At 41.6% G+C, this 21,145-nt stretch overlaps 1 protein-coding gene across 1 annotated transcript; it reads left to right on the forward strand.

The window, feature by feature from the left end:
* Window positions 1–8,060: 8,060 nt before the first annotated feature.
* On the forward strand, window positions 8,061–20,944 carry nsdhl (NAD(P) dependent steroid dehydrogenase-like). The gene is made up of 7 exons (XM_034181345.1): window positions 8,061–8,395; window positions 9,471–9,632; window positions 9,748–9,894; window positions 10,010–10,138; window positions 15,914–16,056; window positions 19,721–19,823; window positions 19,975–20,944. Exons 1-7 carry the CDS (start codon window positions 8,375–8,377, stop codon window positions 20,305–20,307), a joined length of 1,038 nt encoding a protein of 345 aa, XP_034037236.1. The 5' UTR covers window positions 8,061–8,374; the 3' UTR covers window positions 20,308–20,944.
* The last annotated feature ends 201 nt before the right edge of the window (window positions 20,945–21,145 follow it).

Genomic DNA, 21,145 nt, shown 5'->3' on the forward strand with positions numbered 1-21,145 from the left:
TTCTTCACAGACCAGAAAATTAACAAGCAGTACTGTCGCGCTGAGCAGCTATCAGCGGGTGGAAGTTTTGTTCACGTGCACGCGCCTGCCCGGACTGCTTTGACTGGCGCACAATGACTACATATTATATAATGGCTGAGTGGATCCTTGTGATTTGATTGGTGCTTTGTATGTCACATGACATGGATTAATTCATCCCATTTGTGTTGCATTGGATTCAGAGTGAAGCTTGGTTCCATTTAGAGTGCAAATTTGGTTCCATACGTTTGGCACCATTGCACTACTCTCATATGCACGTGCACATGCACGGCCTTGTGCACACGCGCACATGTGATCACACATACACAAGTACGCACGAGTATGCGTGCATGTGTGCATGTGCACGCGCAAGTCGCAAAAACACAAGCTCGCGCACGAGTACTACAAAACCAATCCACTATGCTGCCTGGAGGTTGTTAGCAGGAAGAGAGAACAGAAGCTGGACTCATTTTTGACGTGATTTTTTTTTTTATTTTATTTTTTTGCTGCACTGAGGACATATACAGTCTTATTTTTTTGTTCACGCACGCACAAGCGCCGACCAAGTTGTGTGTGTGTGTGCGCGCGCGTACACGCGGGGGACACGACTCTCCTGAGACATAATTTGAGCTAACTGACACTGCTAATTCTTGTAAGATACAGACACACACACAAAACAAATCCACTGTGCTGCCTGTTAGCAGGAAGACAAAGAAATCCTGGACTCATTTCTGACGTGACTTTTTTTTTTGCTGCACTGAAGAGTTACAGCTGGACCGAGCCGGTTGCGTGGGCGCGCGCACGGGACAGCGACATGAGGTTTTGATACCATTGAGTTAACTGACGCTGCCACACACACACACACACACACACACACACACACACACACACACACACACACACACACACACACACACACACACACACACACACACACACACACACACACACACACACACACACACACACACACACACACACACACACACCACACTCCCCTGTAAGCCCGTCTGGATGCATGAAGAGCTGCTAACATGAAACACTGATGTGATTTTTGGCTGAACTGAAGAACTACAGTCTTTTTTTTTTTTTGTTTGTTTTTTTTTTTTGATGGAAGTCCGAAGTCAGTGCACAGCATCACTGGACTACACATCACAGTGGAACACCAAAATGTAAGTCCCTTTTCTGTTGTTTATAAATGAATAAAATATCAAATGACAATGATCTATTTTAGCCGTTATATAAAACAAATAATGAATGTTTTTGTGTTCTTTCAATGGTACATTCAACGATTCATACCATTCATACATACATTCATGGTATGTTCCAGCTTTCACCTCATGAAATATTCATATACCATTGAACTCATAAACATTCATTATAGTATTTGTTGATCATGTAGCTAATTTTAGACTTCAAATTGTGTTAAATGAGTTACTGTACTGGTTGAGATTTTAAATTATGCATAGAAATTAATTACCATTTTGAGATGAATTTATTGTGGTTTATAATTTTCACTGCAAATAAGGTGTATATGTGTCTGTTTAAGGTTTTTACCTGGCTTTTTGAGAAATGAAGCAACGGTGAGTCTTCTTCACACCGCCGGTAGCCGGAGCTCTCTTCCGGCTTTGGATTTGGATTTACCGGCAGTCTGCTTGGTTCTAGTCACATTAAGTTTAAGCTGTGAAACTGCCGGCCACTTTGTTACATCATCTTTAAATTCACTATCCCGTACAACATACTCATCCACTGAACCAACTGCTACACATCGATCACAATAAACAGATTTATCTCGAAGGTTTAAAGCTTCGTAATAAGCTTTCATTCTCTGTATTTTCTTTCTTGCAACAGCCGCGTAGTAAATAAATGATGGAGACGGGAACAGAGTCATTATCTATCAAAGTACCCACGTTTCCTGAAAGCAACATCATGTGAGGACTGATTGCTCTCCTGTCACTCACAATTCCACACCCCTCTCAGTCGAAGCCACGCCCTCCCACGACAGAACGGGGCCAAAAGTTTGAAACTAAAAAAATAAGATCTGAAAGTGAAAAAAGATCTGAAGGTGAAAAAAGAAATATGAATGAAAATAAATTATTTGATCAAAAAAATTAGAGCTGAATCAAAAATTTATTTAAACTGAAAAATATACATCTTACACTTGTTTTTATTTTAATAATACTTTTTAAATGATTATAAAATTCAAGAACAAACATTGAATTTTCAGTTTCAAAATTTATTTTTTCAGTCTTTTATTTTCAGATTACAAAACTTTTGGCCTGGATTTAGCTCCATAGAGAAGTGCCTTTATTGTTTGCTTTGGATGTGTTTATTTGATTAAATAAAGTAAACGTTAAAGGGTAAATAATTTTGGTTATTGGGCCTAGTGCAATGGAACAGTTGTAGAAAAGTAATTATTATGTAATGGCTGAGTGGATTCTTGTCATTAGATTGGAGCTTTGTATGTCACATGACATGGATTAATTCATCCCATTTGTGTTGCATTGCATTCAGAGTGCAGCTTGGTTCCATTTAGAGTGCAAATTTGATTCCATACATTTGGAACCATTGCACTCTCGCATGCACGCACGCACACACAAAACCAGTCCACTGTGCTGCCTGGAGGTTGTTGGTAGGAAGAAAGAACAAAAACTGGACTTATTTCTTTATATTTTTTTCGCTGCACTGAGTGAGGACGTATACAGTCTTATTTTTGTTGTTCACGCACGCAACAAGTGCTGACCAGTTGCGTGTGTGTGCACGTGGAGGACACACTCTCCTGAGACATAATTTGAGCAACTGACACTGCTAATCCTTGTAAGATACACACACAAAACAAATCCACTGTGCTGTCTGTTAGCAGGAAGAGAAAGAAAACCTGGACTCATGTCTGACGTGACTTTTTTTTTCGCTGCACTGAGGAGGGACACAGGTCGACCGAGCCGGTTGCGTGTGCACGCACGGGACAGCGTCATGATGACTTGATTTAGTTAACTGACGCTGCTACACACACACACAAAATCCACTCCGCTGTAAGCCGTTTGGATGCATGAAAACCTGCTAACATGAAACGCTGATGTGATTTTTGGCTGGACTGAGGAACTACACAAAGTCTTTTTTTTTATGGAAGTCCGAAGTCAGTAACATACCATTCAACGAGGCAAAGCCGAGTTGAATGGTATGTTCCAGCTTTCACCTCATGAAATATTCATATACCATTGAACTCATAAACATTCATTATAGTATTTGTTGATCATGTAGCTAATTTTAGACTTCAAATTGTGTTAAATGAGTTTGTGTGCTGGTTGAGATTTTAAATTATGCATAGAAATTAATTACCATTTTGAGCTGAATTTATTGTGGTTTATAATTTTCACTGCAAATAAGGTGTATGTGTGTCTGTTTAAGGTTTTGACCTGGCTTTTTGGGAAATGAAGCAAAATAAGCAAACTCCTAATAAAGAAAAAAGGAGAAGAAACTTAATGCTTCAGCCTGAGTAAATCCATGCAAATCTTCAACTGTGGGTACACCTCTTTCCGATTGTGGGGCACCGCGCAGTCAATGTACACTTGACAAGTACAATATGACAATAAGGACAACAAAGTTCTGTCGGATGTAACTGGTGTGACTATTATCAAAGTGACCATAAAAATTAAAATGGAGAGGGATTTTTCAGGCTTTGGCTTGTTGATTGTGTACTGAAAAAATAAGTATTGCACATAAACAACCAAAGTATGTGGGACTGTTTTACAGAACTAGATTAAGTGAATATAGCAGTTTGAGAATGTGTCAAATCAAATGATTTGATGTGAGATTTGGGCTCTTTACTGTTTTACGAGCCATCTGAACATGTCAAGTTTAATTTGTGTATTTTTCCTATTACCTTCCTTTGTGTATGTGCTCGGAGATCAGATTCAGTTCTGAGTTCATTCTGCTTTCTGTGCCATCACTGCTGATGTGACTGCTGTGAGATCACATCATGGTCACTTACAAAAAGGAAAAAACAACAAAAAAAGATTCAGGAACAAATATCACAAGGACTCAGAAATGGATGGACTGTCATCAGAAACTGTAACGAAGGAACAAGGGCCAGAAGGAAAGTCAGCACTGCAGAATCACTCATCTACAACAGGCATCTGTCTTCATAAATGTCAAAGGATATAAATCTAAGATGGTCCACAGGCAAACAAGATGATCCTTTGGGTGCTACACCATAGTCAATATGACTGACGGTTGATGACAGATATAAATAAATAAGACAATGGTGAGACCACTTTCACCTTTAAAAATGCATAACTGTTTTAGGTGGTAAAAACAACATAATTTTTTTTTGTGGTGATCACCTGCGATTTACAAAGAAGTGTGTGTGTGTGTGTGTGTGTGTGTGTGTGTGTGTATATCCAATTTTTTACAATAATTTCCAGCAGCTGGCAACTCTCTTTTCATTATCATGTACACTGACAAAATAGCAATAATAATAATAATAATGAAATTTAAAATGAGGCTTATGTTCATAATTAATTGTTTTTTGTTTTTTAATGGAGAAAAAGAATCACATTTGATTCATTGGCTAGTGGAATGCTTGGAACATTTCAGTAGAGATTTTCTTTTGATCCGCAGATGAAGACCAAAAATTGGTGGAGGGCGGAAAAAAGGCAAACACTATATGGTCAAAGCTAAAACTTTTACAGACTAGTTAAGTTTTTACAATTTAGCCTAATATTTACAAACAACAAGCTCAGTATTTAGCTAAATATTGAGACAAATATGCACCTTAATAAAAGAGCTAATTGTTCCTCCCTGAAAGACATAATAAGCGTCTATGACAGGACATTTAGTATCTAAGGGCGTGTTTAGTCAAATGTTCAATTCATTGATGTTTTATATAGAGAGTTTTCAGTCACGTGACTGATTTGCTGTAGGACAGGTGTCGTCTCCATTCTGGATTACAAGGAGGTGGTGCGTGATAGAAAAATGGAGAGAATGTACGGTTATTACGATGCTTTAAATCCTCGAGATAAAGCTATTTATCGTGATAGATGTGTAGCAGTTGGTTCAGTGGATCCGTATCTTATATACCAGATAGTGAATTTAGTGGTGATGTAACGAACTGGCTGACAGTGTCAGACTGCGATATTATGAACTAGGAAGTTGCCGACCAGGTCAACCTCGCCGGCCTCCTGCAGAGCATCACAGCGGAGCTCTGAAAGCGGAGGTCGTCTTGAAGTCCTGAGCGATTTCTCTCACCAGGCGCTAGAAGGGCAGCTTGCGGATCAGCAGCTCGGTGCTCGAGGACCACAATGTAAATTAGCATCCGTATTGGAAGCGTTCTTGTGTTATCCTCAGCGGTATTTTTATGTATTCTTATATAATTTTATTGCCAAATAAAATCAAATTATGGGAGCAGTGGATTCTGTTAGCGGCGGATGATTTTTGTGGTGGTGGGGTGGGGAGGGGGGGTGCTCGGAGGGGGTCTCACCCAGGGAGTAATTGAGTGTAGAACCGCCACTGGGGTGGAGTGAGTGGAGAAAGGTGGCAGGAGTGATTTGTGACTGAAAACATTTGCAAGAGTGAAGGGGAAAGTCTGCAAGACAGTAGTGAGACCAGCTGTATTGTACGGCTTAGAGACAAAGGCAAAAGGCAGAGCTGAAGATGTTGAGATTTGCTTTGGGAGTGATGAGAATGGACAGGATTAGGAATAAACATATCAGAGGGACAGTACAGGTAGGATGGTTTGGAGACAAGTCAGAGAGGCGAGATTGAGATGGTTTGGACGTGCAGAGAGAGGGACCCAGGGTATATAGGGAGAAGGATGCTGAAGATGGAGCCACCAGGCAGGAGGAGAGGGAGGCCAAAGAGGAGGTTATGGATGTGTTGAGGAAGGACATGCAGGTGGTTGGTGTGACAGAGGAAGATACAGAGGACAGGGTGAGATGGAAACGATTGATCTGCTGTGGCGCCCCCTAACGGGAACAGCCAAAGAAGAAGAAGCAACATTAGCAAACAGAAACAGACTACAAACATCAAACATATGAAAACTGAAATGTAATTACTATAGGAAAATACATTTAAATTAAGTTGTAACACACCACATGTCTTATAAACTTAACTAAATTCATCATTCAACACAATGACTTATTATAAACACTGGAAATCAAAAAGGAAGAATTAAAATTTTTAAACAAAACAAAGCAAGGAAAGTAATAATGGCACGTGATGAAATCCAGTCATACATAAACATCTGACATGGTTGTAAATATTTGACTTTTATTCGATAATTATTTCTTGTTAATATTAAGTGCTACAAACTGATATGCAAATTCAGTATGGGAAACAATGACCAATTAACTGATTTGGAAATTTGCACAATGTGCAAAAATAGTGCTATTTTATTGCATAATTATTTTTTTTATGTTACTCAATATTTCTGCAGACTTATAATGGAAATAACACATTAACAGAAATCACAAGTGACTAGGCCAGTGTCATCAAAGGCTGCTTTTGAAGCACCTGACGTGTACCGGCCTGGTCCCCGCCTCCCTTGGGCGGAAAAGGATGCACATAACCCACGATTCAAATCTGGACAGAAATCTGTCCAATAATATGTCAAACTAACTTCTCAATCAAGTAACCAAACCTCCTTGTATATTTTGTTTGATACTCCTGCACTTTTTTTCCTCTGTTCTGTTTCTATGTTTGATTGTGTACTTTTTTATTTTCAGTAAAGTTTCTTTAAAAAAAATTACACATGGAACTGCCTTTAGCATGTAAAAATAAGTCTGGTTCCACAAACCCTGATCATCCTGAAAATGTTCCTGCTGAATAATATATATATGTGTGTGTGTGTGTGTGTGTGTGTGTCCGGTAATGACGTCACACACAGGAAGTGGATACACTTCTTTATTTGCTGTTCTGCTTTAACTTTGATTGCCGCTGGGAACAACACTTAACACTTGGGCTAAAAACTATTAATAGAATTTTATGGGATGAAAAGTAAATGCAAAAAAATGAGTACAGTTGCATAGGTTGAGGAGGAGGGAAACAGCCACTGGTATGGGTCCAAACATGCTCTCATGTGCGTCACTAGCTTAGCTTATAGCAAGCTAAAAGTGGATGCTCTCATTTTGGCCGAACAACTATCCACTTTCTGGATATTCTGTGTTAGTACACGCCCGCAGCAACATATTTAATGAATTCCTGCACAAAAGTAGTTCCCAGATCATTTTGATATATACCTGTGAGATAATGAGTATATCGAATCTAAATTAATTCTAAAATTTACCTGTAATAAAATTATAACGATAACTGAAGTTTTAAGAGTATATAAATATTTAAGAAACTTAAAGCTTATGAGCAGATGGATCTCTTTCAGTGCAGCTTCTTGTTCTGACTTTAACACGACGTTAACACCCAAGTCTTTCATCACCAACGGTAAATGGTAATCAAAACATTCCGATCGTATCTTTCTGAACTCTTCCGCATCAAACGCCATTGTGTCAAAGTTTACAATGTGCTTGAGCAATAACAGGTGAAGTTGCTCATAAACTTTAAATATTTATTATGGCCACTCTTAAAACTTCAGTTATCTTCATAATTTTATTACTGGTAAATTTTAGAATTGATTTAGATGAGATATACTCATTATCTCACAGGAATATATCACAATTATCTGGGAACTACTTTCTGCGCAGGAATTCATCAAGCACGTCGGCCGCGGGCGCGTACTAATGCAGAATACACAGAAACTGGACAGTTGTTCAGTCAGTCGTCCACTTTTAGCTTGTCATAAGCTAAGCTAGTGGCCCTAGTGAGAGTGCGCTGAGCAGTGTGGCGAAAGTAGTCCGGCGAGCTCAATCTGTGGGCGAGCTATCCCACAATACCAAATAGCAGAGATGAGCAGGGTGGGGTCCAAGCACTGATCTCTATATAATAACAATAATAATGACGATAATAATAATCAGTAGGTCCAAGTAGCGGTCGATGTGGCGTCTACGCTTTGCTTGAAAGGGGCGTGGTTTCTGAGTAAAGGGGTGGGCAGTCTCTTGTTATCATATTTGATTGGTCTAAATTGTGGCGTTCTCTGACGTATCATGTACGCCATTGGCTATTAGTAGACGTCTGTTCGTGCTGTTGGCCAGCTCGGCCAATCACAGAGCATTTTTACTCATCTGATTCAGTCGATTTATTTGACGCTGGTGGGTGTGTTTCGTTGATAAATGAATGTAAAAAAGTTTAACGTGTTCTTCAGTTTAAAGTCACGTTTGTAATCTGCGTGTCACACAACCAAGAATATACACGTCGCTCAAGCGACGACTAGCTATTATTTTCACTGCAGTACCTGTTGGAATTGCATATTATGGCCACACGTGTTCGTCCGGTGAGTTTAATAATCAGACGTTTCTCTTGTTCAAAGCTGTTTGTAATGTTACTTGTTATCTAACTTTATTTAGGCGTTTTATAGTTGGCGAAATAAGACTTTCTTATTTTTCTTATTTTATCTTTATTTTTATGTACTTTTATTTTTAAATATATGGACTCTTGGTGTTTTTATATGCGCGCTATGAAAAAAAATTTCTGAAGCAGTAGTGGAGACTTAGTGCCATCTAGCGGAGAAAATGGCACGTAGCACATATAAATCACGAAATATTTCACAAACAAAAATTACATACACAGTAGCAATGTTGTATAAACATTACCCATTAATTGCATATATTTAATACTGTTATCACTTAATTGTAAATTCACCCATTTTATTTCTTTTGGCGTGAGTTATTATAATACACAGCATATTCTTGTCATCACTCTTTTTGTTATTGCAATATCTAATTTCCCAAGCATGTATTGAAAATGGATGGATAATTTCCCTCAGATGGTTCATAAAATTCTCTCATACCATTTCTTCTGTATTTTAAATAAATAAATAAACTTGTTGGTTTTAAAAAAGAAATTGCTTCTGAAAATAAGAAATACACACATATGACAGTCTGCTTTTATTTATCACAAAATTTGATTGTTTTATATCTGTTATAAATAAAACTATAACTTGCCAATTTGATATTTGTTTGGTTTATTGCATGAATATTCTATTGATTAATCATTTCAGCTCTTGACGGAATAATACAGTGTAGCATTTGTGTTGCAATGTACAAATTGTGTGTGTTTTTTCCACACAGTTTTAGTGAAAAGCAAAAAAATGACCAAAAAAAAAAAAAAAAAGCTCAGTCACTGCATCTGTTAAACTCTCAAATATATTTGCACAACAAACCAAATTACAAAGTACAGAAGAGTGTGTAGAGAGATGACATGCTTCCACGCCCAGCAGAGCCTTGTTTGTCATCGGTCATTTGGAGTTCTGTAGAGATGTGAGTGTTGTTGTGGTACTTCAGAGAACACTGGCCTTCAATGCTAACCCCAGAGCTGTGTCATGATTAGTTTGTGTGTGTGTCACACAGAGCGGTAAGCGGTGTGCTGTCATCGGGGGATCCGGGTTCCTGGGACGACACTTGGTGGAAAAGCTGTTGAGTCGGGGCTACTCTGTTTCCGTGTTTGACATCCGTGAAACCTATGAGCTGTCTGGCGTCACCTTCCACCAGGGAGACCTCTGTGACAAACAGGTGCGGCCTTCTTGATTTGCCTGATGACGGTTTGTTGCTGTGGTTGCGTACGTGCTGCCTGAGTGATGGATGTTGGCCAGTTCCAGTGTGAAGTGTCTGTCCTGTTCCACCGCAGACCTTACTGCCAGCTCTGAAGGACGTGTCCCTGGTGTTTCACTGTGCATCACCAGCACCTGCCAGCGATGACCGTAAGCTGTTTGAGAGGGTTAACATTCAGGGCACACAGACTGTTATTCAAGCCTGTATGGAGGCTGGAGTCCAGGTGAGGCAGTGGGGATGCAGCTAGAGTGTGAATGAGCACGATCCTGCTTGCGTTTATTGTTTAAGAAAGGGATGCCATTCACATATTTAATTTGACTGCTTGCTTTTTCCCTAAGAAATTGGTCCTGACGAGCAGTGCCAGTGTGGTTTTTGAGGGTAGAGACATTAAAGATGGGAAAGAAGATCTGCCATATGCCAAGAAACCTATTGACTATTACACACAGACCAAAATTGAGCAAGAGAAGGTAAGAGATCTGGAAGCAAAAAAGAAAAAAAAGTGCTCACTGTTCTTACAAATAGATCCTGTTTAATTAGATTGTTCGTTGTATCAGTTACGAGGGTAGGCTGAAAAGTTCTAAGGCTCACTATAATGCAGTTAATGCATTACTCCTTCATGGGGAGCCTTAGACCTTTTCAGCCTACCCTTGTATATACAGTGTGCACACTCGTGCTTCAAACTAGGATGATTTGATGCATGTATGTCTATGTTGAGTGCAGTCTTGTGCAGGATTTCCTTGTGCAAATTGAGGTGACATATTAATCATTTTGGAGACTCTAAATCATACATAGCCAATATCTCTGAGTGCGTATATGTGGGCTGTGTAATATGGGTTATAGCTCTAGGTTTGAGATATTACTGGTTCCTAAAAAGGAACATGCTGTATTTTCTGGACTATAAGTTGCTTAAAATATATTAGCTTGTTTGGCTGGTCCTGCTACTTATGTGGAAAAAATGCTGCATTTTCACCCATGGCCAGAAGATGGCAGTGTCTACATGCATGATAAGATGCTCCTGTATATTGATCTGAATTAGGTACTGTCTCAAACTCTGGAGCATAAGGTGGCTGCAATGCACCATTGCATTATGCCCAGTCAGTCTACTGTCCTTTGTTTTTTTCTGCTCTTATTTTCTGCTTTTCTCACAATAAAAAATTTCTAGTTTGTTTACTCCCAATTTGTGTTACTAAATCACTCTTAAAAGTCACTCTTCTTTCCACATCTGTCTGTCTATCGATCTATCCCTATTACTAAACATCAAATTGAAATTGGAAAACAACAACAAATAGAAGTTGGAAAACATTTTTTTATATATATTTTAAGTGCCAAATAACAGATGATTATATTCTAAGGCAGCAACCTTTAGCCCAAGCTGTAACCCTTTTTTCTACATTGTTTCAACAACTTGAAGAATGACAAAGAGGAAATGGTACTGTTGTCCATTTTAAAAGTAGACGCAATGGGAGTAGACTAATTAGGATGTTAATGCCATTAACATGCATACCAACTGCTGCAGAAGTAGGGCATTTGAATGATGAGTATGTGCTGGGTCTGAGATGAGTGAAATTAATAAACTATGTTCTCAAACTGAAAGACCCTACTGTTGAACTAAGAGGGAATATGCTTGATACGCTCTCAAATGATGAGTGGGAATAATTTTCGTACTTCTCGGCACTCTGCTTGTTCACGCTTTGTGGGACAGCCAGATCAGCAAGGAGTACAGCCAGGCAAAAGCCAGGGATACGAGGTCTATTAGAAAAGTATCCGACCTTATTATTTTTTTCAAAAACCATATGGATTTGAATCACATCTGATTACATCAGACATGCTTGAACCCTCGTGGGCATGCGAGAGTTTTTTCACGCCTGTCTACGTCATTCGCCTGTGGGCAGTCTTTGAGTGAGGAGTCGCCCACCCTCTTGTCGAATTTTTTTTTTTTTTTTTTCATTGTTTAGGAATGGCTCAGAGACTGCTGCTTTGTTTGATCAAATTTTTTTCAAAACTGTAAGGCACAACTGAGTGGACACCATTTGATAAATTCAGCTGGTTTTCAGTAAAAATTTTAACGGCTGATGAGAGATTTTGGTCTGGTAGTGTCGCCGTAAGGACGGCCCACGGCGCCTGACGGCGATCTGCGTTTCGAGCGTCTTACCGTTTCAAGTTGAAAACTTCCACATTTCAGGCTCTGTTGATCCAGGAAGTCGTCAGAGAACAGAGAACTTTCAGAAGAAGTCGGCATGAGGAGTTTATTCGGACATTCCATTGTTAACGGACATTTTGTAATGAAAGAACATGCGGGCAGAGTCGCATGTCGGGCCGGACCCGACCGCCGAGTCGTGCGCCGCGACAGGAAAAACACCTCCGTGTTGAAAACCATTTGTAAAATTCAGGCGGCTTTTGATGGCTTTCAACACGGAGGTGTTTTTCCTGTCGCGGCGCACGACTCGGCGAATTTGCGCGCATGTCTTTCATTAAAAATGTCCTTAAACAGTGGAATGTCCGCATAAAGTCCTCATGCCGGCCTCTTCTGAATTTTCTCTGTTCTCTCACGACGTCAGCGCCGGGCCTCGATCCTTTTGGGCGCTGGAGAGCGTGCCAGCCTTCACTCCACCAGACTGATGCTGTTTTAGTTTGTACACGTTGTTATGCACCAAAGGGTGGAAGAAATAAATTGTTTTGTTATTGGAACCGCTTTCTGGTTATTTTAGCGCTGGGTTCCATCAGACGCAGGTCCGCTCCTCAACCCGCGTCGACACATAACAGTATTGAAGTCGTTACATTGTGATAATTTTGTGCAACTGGTAATCATTAGGAAGAGGTCTTTTCTTTTAATTTGTTCAAAGGATTAAGGCATATTGCCATCAAAGTTAACTCCTTTGAAAGTCATAAAGAACAATTTAACTCTGGATGTGGAGGCACACGTATCTGCAGCTATTGTCAGTGTGTAAAATAATGTTTTGGAACACACAGATACCTATAAATCACTTACTGATACATGTGAATAATGGCCTGTTGTATGATGAGAGCCATTTTCAACATCACAGTGTTCTCACACACCAGCACAGAACACAAAATTACCTTTAGTCACAGGAGTAAACACATTTTAAATGGTTTTCAACACGGAGGTGTTTTTCCTGTCGCGGCGCACGACTCAGCGAATTTGCGCGCACGTCTTTCATTAAAAAATGTCCTTAAACAGTGGAATGTCCGCATAAAGTCCTCATGCCGGCCTCTTCTGAATTTTCTCTGTTCTCTCACGACGTCCTGGGTGAATTAAGCTTTAAATTAGGATGTTTTCAGGTCAAAACAGGCCGCCGACGGCTCCTGGAAGCGCTGCACGACGTCCTGCTCTGTGGGAAGTCCTTACACCGACAGAAACACCCCATAATCTCTCATCAGCCGTTAAACTTTTCACCGAAAACCAGCTTAATTTCTCGAATAGTGTCCACTCGGATATTCCTCACAGGTCCAGAAAAAATGTTGATAAAGCAACGCGCACCGTCTCGAGCAGCGTGTGAAACAAAGGAATTCAGCCGAGAGGGCGGGACCACATCTCACTCAAGGCCTGCCCACAGGGAAATGACGTCACCGACACGCGTGAAAAAACTCACGCATGCGCACGAGGGTTCAAGCATGATTGGTGTAATCGCATGTCATTCAAATCCACATAGTTAAAAAAAAAAATAAAAGGGTCGGTTTATTATCTAATAGACCTCGTAATTGTGTGTGTTGTTTTTTTTTATTTTTATTTTTTTTTATGTATAATCAGTTGAAGTTGCACATTTAGCTCCTTGACAGTTTGGTCTTTTCAGTAGAAACAAGAAGGTCTTTACTCTTTAGTTCTTTGTGTCTCATACAATAACATTAATTAGCCTGTTAGCTTCAGTTCGCTAACAGTGGTTGCATTTTTAAATACATAATGCAGATTCATATCCTTTTGCTTTCAAATTCGTTTTGCATGAAGCATTATAAGCACTTTTCAAAATAAATGCAATTTACAGACCAGTGTGACTTATATATGTCGTCTGTGTCTTCCCATCCTCCCGTTTTTTTTTCTTCATTTCTTTTCCATAATGGGCAGCACGGTGTCTTAGTGGTTAGCACTTTTGCCTCACAGTGAGAAGGTCATGGGTTCAATTCCCGCCTGTGGCCTTTCTCTGTGGAGTTTGCATGTTCTCCCCATGTTTGTGGGTTTCCTCCGGGTGGTCTGGTTTCCTCCCATATCCAAAGACATTCGGGTTAGGTGGATTGGAATCTTTAAATTGTCCGTAGGTGTGCGAGTGGGTGTGACTGTGTTTGTTTGTCTGTTTGTGGCCCTGTGACAGACTGGCGTCCTGTCCTGGGTGTACCCCACCTTGCGCTCTATGACTGCTGGGATAGGCTCCAGCCCCCTGCGACCCTCAATTGGACTAAGTGGTTGAAGGTGTGTGTGTGTGTGTGTGTGTGTGTGTGTGTGTGTGTGTGTGTGTGTGTGTGTGTGTGTGTGTGTGTGTGTGTGTGTGTGTGTGTGTGTGTGTGTGTGTGTGTGTGTGTGTGTGTGTGTGTGTGTGTGTGTGTGTGTGTGTGTGTGTATTTTCCATCATGCACTTTTGGACTGATGGCAACCAATACTCCATTGCAACTTGTATTCTGGAAAATATGGTAACTTTAAACTCTATTAGTATGACACTTACTGCACATACAGAAAGAACAGTCCTGCTTGGAATTATTGGCACCCTTATATTTTAAATACAGAATTTTAAAATGTTCAGAAATAAAAATGCAAAGGAGCCAATTTTGTATAAGTAGAATATTAAAAACCATCACCAATTACACAATATTACGGTGGATGTGGGAAGAATAATTTTCTTGAAAATACATGAACTTTGGCTGGATTTGCTAAATGTGGTATTTGTTGTGTGTTGGGGGGTGTGGCTGGACATTTTGGTGTTCTTTTCTTTTCTTTGCTCTCCAGGTGGTATGAAAACTGATTTGTCTGTGGAGAAGGTGCTGGCTGAAGAGTCCTTCCCCTCATCAACGTTATGTGCAGCACCTGTGGATGGTGCTCACATGCAACCTTAAAGACTTTCAGCTGAAGCAGATAATTAGATGGCTTTCTGCATTTAAGCCATGTGTGATTCAAGCAGAATTGCCGGGAACTCGACCTTGTGGTGTTCGTTTGTGAGACGCTGAGGACCGCGCCTGGTTTGACATTGTGCTTGTGAAGGAAGAAGGGTGAGGGACACATGCTGTCAGCACACATCAGAGGTGAATAATTGTTTGACTAATTGTTGATAGTAACTTGGTATTTTGTTACGCAGTATATTTGAATTGTGATGAGAATTGTGCAGCTCGCTTCTCACTGCCGTGGCGTGCGGACAACTGATCCTCCACCTGTTGTGAGAAGCTGCTCATTTACATAAAGCTTAAATACAGACCTGAATGTGTTGCTGATAGTGTGTGCCTTTTGAAGGATATTGCTTGTAACTGCTGACTTACCTCACCTCTTCTATCCTTCGCAGAGAGTCGGTTTGTCGTGTCCACCTGGGGGTGTTTGGCGGTAAAAGTGAGTCCAGAAGCGCCGGGCCTCGATCCTTTTGGGCGCTGGAGAGCGTGCCAGCCTTCACTCCACCAGACTGACGCTGTTTTAGTTTGTACACGTTGTTATGCACCAAAGGGTGGAAGAAATAAATTGTTTTGTTATTGGAACCGCTTTCTGGTTATTTTAGCGCTGGGTTCCGTCAGACGCAGGTCCGCTCCTCAACCCGCGTCGACACATAACAGTATTGAAGTCGTTACATTGTGATAATTTTGTGCAACTGGTAATCATTAGGAAGAGGTCTTTTCTTTTAATTTGTTCAAAGGATTAAGGCATATTGCCATCAAAGTTAACTCCTTTGAAAGTCATAAAGAACAATTTAACTCTGGATGTGGAGGCACACGTATCTGCAGCTATTGTCAGTGTGTAAAATAATGTTTTGGAACACACAGATACCTATAAATCACTTACTGATACATGTGAATAATGGCCTGTTGTATGATGAGAGCCATTTTCAACATCACAGTGTTCTCACACACCAGCACAGAACACAAAATTACCTTTAGTCACAGGAGTAAACACATTTTAATCTTATTCACAGCCGCCTTTTCATTCCTGCGCGTCTTCCTGTATTTATGACATGTCCTCCACAATCAGTCAAACCTACAGCATGTGCAATGCATAAGAAGCAGATGAATATTTTATAATGTCATTGTGTTTTTAGTTGGTTCTCCAGGCATGTGACAGGGAGAAGGGTTTCCTCACAGTTGCCATCCGGCCTCATGGCATCTTTGGCCCTCGGGACCCACAGCTGGTTCCTATCCTTGTGGACACGGCTCGCCAAGGCAAAATGAAGTTTATTATTGGGTATGTGATATTAACTCCACTGATGTATGACGCGCAAATGAGGTCTACCCATCTGCTAAAAGAGTAGCATTATTATAGCACATGCTTCAGCTGTAGTCCCTGTGAAGTACTCTTAAAATAATTACTCTGTTATGGACCTCACTGAGAGTAAGATACGACACACAAAAGAGAGTGACGTGTATTAACATGATTTGCCCTTTTAAACATGAGCGTGATCAAACCTGTGCAGTGTGTGACACTACACAACTGAGAGGAAAAGTTCAACACACTCTCACTAACACGTGTTAATTCATTCAAACACTTTTAGTTTCCTCCGGGGACCCGCCAAGTTATTTTCGAGCTGTATGAGTGTGTAACTATTGCCAATGCTTGTGTTCCTGACCCTTAAACCATAACGACTGCTGCTGTCTGTTTTCACACTCAAGCAAACATTTAGATTGAGGGACTACTGAGGTAATGCGAGGGGAGCATAGTATGTGTGAATTATAAAATAACACGTGAGATTTTTTTTAATGCATTTAATGACTGAGAAAAATGATTTGTACAGGACAAAAATGGTCATTACCAGATATCAATATGTTGTCATTACATTATGTTTTGCCCCTGTTTGTTTGTTTTCTTGTGAACAGCCTGGAGCCCACAAGTTTTCATATATCATTATGAAATTTTTATTGAAGATTCATATCCTGATAGGCAAGAACTGATTCAGTTTTCAAGGTCAAAGTCAGAAGAAATCTTGGAAAAGTGGAAAAAAATCCCCATCTTTAACATTGAATGAATTTTCCAAAATTCATAACTGTCAAAGTCAAATTTCTTTCATATTTTAAAGTGTTATGTAGGATGGTATCCTTTATTGACTGAAAAAGTTTGATCCAAATTACAGATTATGTGGCCATTTAAATTTAACATTGAAAACCCCATTTTTACATTATTTTACATTATGTATTTACGTTATGTACTTAAACTCCTCCACTTGAGGCAAGGACACTCCACTGACCTGAAGAGGGCAAAGCACCTTTTTCCGGTCGAGAACCATGGCCTCGGATTTGGAGGTGCTGATCTTCATCCCGGAACGCTTCACACTCGGCTGCAAAACCGCCCCAGTGCACGCTGAAGGTCCTGATTTGACGAAGCCAACATAACCACATCATCCGCAAACAGCAGAGACGAGATTCTGTGGTTCCCAACCAGACCCCATCTACACCCTGGCTGCGCCTAGAAATTCTGTCCATAAAAATAATGACAGAACCGGTGATAAAGGGCAGCCCTGGCGGAGGCCAACGTGCACTGGAAACAGGTTTGACTTACTACTGGCAATGCGAACCAAGCTCCTAGCTGCAGTCGTACAGGGACCGGATAGCCCGTAGCAAAGCACCCCGGACCCCGTACTCCCGGCAGCCTCCCCACAGGGTGCCCGGAGGGACACGGTCGAACGCCTTCTCCAGATCCACAAAAACACATGTGGACGGGTTGGGCGAATTCCATGAACCCTCGAGCACCCGATGGAGCATGTAGAGCTGTCCAGTGTGCCGCGACCAGAACGAAAACCACACTGCTCCTCCTGAATCCGAGGTTCGACCATCGGGTCAAATTCTCCTCTCCAGTACTCTGGAATAGACCTTACCGGGGAGGCTGAGGAGTGTGATTCCCCCTATAGTTGGAACACACCCTCCGGTTCCCCTTCTTAAACAGAGGGACCACCACCCCGGTCTGCCAATCCAGAGGCACTGTCCCCGAATGCCACGCGATGTTGCAGAGGCATGTCAGCCAAGACGGTCCCACAACATCCAGAGACTTAAGGTACTCAGGACGGATTTTATCCACCCCAGGAGCCTTGCACCGAGGAGCTTTCTAACCACTTCGGTGACTTCGGCCTGGGTAATGGATGAGTCTGCCTCTGAGTCCCCAGTCTCTGCTTCCCTCTTCGGAAGACGTGACGATGGATTGAGGAGATCCTTGAAGTACTCCTTCCACCGCCCGACAACATCCCCAGTCAGGGTCAACAGCTCCCCACCGGCACTGTTCACAGTGCCGGTGGAGAGCTTCAAGGCCGATCGATAGTCCTCCTCCATAGCCTCCCCGAACTCCTCCCAGACCCGAGTTTTTGCCTCTGCGACCGCACGGGCTGCGGCATGCTTGGCCTGCCGGTACCTGTCAGCTGCCTCTGGGGTCCCCACCTACCAACAAAGATAAGTAGGACTCCTTCTTCAGCTTGACGGTGCTTGCCCTCTTCAGGTCGGTGGAGTGTCCTTGCCTCAAGTGGAGGAGTTTAAGTATCTCGGGGTCTTGTTCACGAGTGAGGGACGGATGGAGCGTGAGATCGATAGACGGATCGGTGCAGCATCTGCAGTGATGCGGTCACTGTATCGGACCGTCGTGGTGAAGAGAGAGCTGAGTAGGGGGGCAAAGGCTCTCATTTACCGATCGATCTACGTTCCGATCCTCACTTATGGTCATGAGATTTGGCTCATGACCGAAAGAATGAGATCGCGAGTACAAGCGGCAGAGATGAGTTCCTCCGCAGGGTGGCTGGGCGCTCCCTTAGAGACAGGGTGAGTAGCTCGGTCACTCGGGAGGAGCTCGGAGTCGAGCCGCTGCTCCTCCACGTCGAAAGGAGTCAGTTGAGGTGGCTTGGGCATCTTTTCCGAATGCCCCCTGGACGCCTTGCTGGAGAGGTGTTTCCGGGCACGTCCCATTGGGAGGAGGCCCCGGGGAGGACCCAGGACACGCTGGAGGGACTACATCTCTCAGCTGGCTTGGGAACGCCTTGGGGTTCCCCCGGAGGAGCTGGGGGAGGTGTGTGTGATCGGGAGGTCTGGGCGGCTTTGCTTGAGCTGCTGCCCCCGTGACCCGACTCCGGATAAAGCGGGAAAAGAAAAGAAAAAAGAAAATGGATGGATGGATATTACGTTATGTCTTATTCAAATGTGCCCCCAATCACTCTTATATTTGAAAGTGAGGTGCAGACTGGCACTCAATATCACCTGACAAAGTTTGATCTGGATCTGATTCGGATTGTGGATTTGTGGATCTTTTGAATTTAATATTGAAAAGCCCATTTGATGTACATTTGTGCATTGTATGTTTATCAAAAGCGGCTCAGTAACTCTCATTTTTCTATTATGGATTTACCTGCACCACTAATATTGGGGTGGAGGTTCCAATTGTTATGCCTGTTGATAATCCAGTTAAACAAGTGACAAAAAGCAGTGACCAAATTGTGCATAGCAGAGATAACCAATGTTCAGTGAAAATGATCTGAAAAACAATTTAGAAACTGAAAAAGTTGGGGGGGGGGGGGCCTTTTGATTCAAGTGCATGAACTAAATACGTACTCCTAACATTTGATCACATATAATTTATCTTATGAAAAGCCACTTCCAAGAGGACTTGGACCTTGCAATTGATTCCACAGTAAAATTTTGTGGAATTGGAAACGCATTTCATCCTCGCATTTCCTCAATCTGTCAGTGTGACTTTAACATTTTAGAATCTCACCTCACACCCCCACCACCCCATGTCTACCTGTGACATTTAACACGTTGAAAATAGTGAAGAGGTAGAACTGCAGTGGACACTCTGAGGCTTTTTTTTTCTTTTTTGTAAATAGAGGGTTTGCTTTATTTACATAAAAAAAAACACATTTTGTTTCTTTCTTTTGCAGTGATGGGACCAATCTGGTAGATTTCACTTTTGTGGAGAATGTAGTTCATGGACACATTCTGGCTGCTGAACGCTTGAGGCCACACTCTCCCATATGTGGAAAAGTGAGGATAAAACCTAAAGCAAAGCCGGGTCTCATCGTTCCTCTGTTCTTCATACATATATTTTGTTCACGAAGGCCTGTCTTAGTTTATTAAAATCTAGCATGCAAAGTTAAATTTAACATTAATTGTGTGTGCATGCTTTGTCTTTCAGCCATACCACATCACTAATGACGAGCCGGTTCGATTTTGGGACTTCATGTCTGAGGTATTACTGGCTTTGGGATACGATGTCCCCCGTTACCACCTCCCATACACACTGGTTTATGGACTGGCTGTGCTTCTGTGGCTGCTGTCACTTGTGCTGCGCCCTCTAGTGGCCTTCAAACCCACTTTTACACCAATGAGAGTGGCTCTAGCTGGAACGCACCACTACTACAGCTGTGACCGTGCCAAGAAGGACTTGGACTATAAACCATTGGTTGGTTTGAAGGAGGGGATAGCGCGCACAGTTCAGGGCTTTACCCATCTCAGACGAGGGGCATGATGGGAGCAGAGAGATGAAGTTCCACTGATCGTATGACACATATTTACACATAAAAGAAGGTGACGATATGTATTTTCCAGACCATTGTGTAGTTAGAACTTTGTATTGCATTTATATGTATTAAATATACTTTTTTCCCTGATTAAGGCCGATTTAGTTTTACAGCAGATGGTTTAGTCTGCAATGGTATTTAATAAATTGCAAAAGCACTCTGTATGAGTGGTTCAATTACCCATGCCAGCTAACACTGGCACACATCCTTGTTCCTGTTTGTGTTTCACTCTGGAGCATTGTCTGAAAATACCCAAATACATTCCATTGCAAAAAAGATCCTACTGATAGCACTTGCTTTATTTTCATATATACACTTCTCACAGGTGGTGCACTGATTTTGGAGTAGCTGACCTTTCTGTTATGTGGAGTATGAGGTGTAGTGAGCCCGTTGGCAGTTTTGACTTAATGAGTGCACAGAATATCATCATGACCAAGAAAGAAAATGTATGATGGCCTCTCAGGGTGGTAGCTACAGCCAGGTAGGGGTCATGGAATGATTACACAGGATTCAAAATTTAAAAATGCTGTAATCAAATTGAAAAGTAAACCACATTTGTCTGATCATGAAGATTCTGACAAGGTGTAGTTTGGACTATCTATGACTGTTGAGTTTAGGGGATTTTAGTTTGTACAGGGGTCAACAGTTAAAGTTGCTTCAAGTTTGGTAGAAAGTGATTCATGTAATTGGTTGAGCTAATGCGATTAATGAATGGAATAGTTTTTACTGGAAACCAAGCATTCAATACATAGTAATGCTCAAACAAGGTCAAAGTCCACTGGAGTG

Source organism: Thalassophryne amazonica, chromosome 11 (assembly GCF_902500255.1).
Source record: "Thalassophryne amazonica chromosome 11, fThaAma1.1, whole genome shotgun sequence".
Classification (NCBI taxonomy): Eukaryota; Metazoa; Chordata; class Actinopteri; order Batrachoidiformes; family Batrachoididae; genus Thalassophryne; species Thalassophryne amazonica.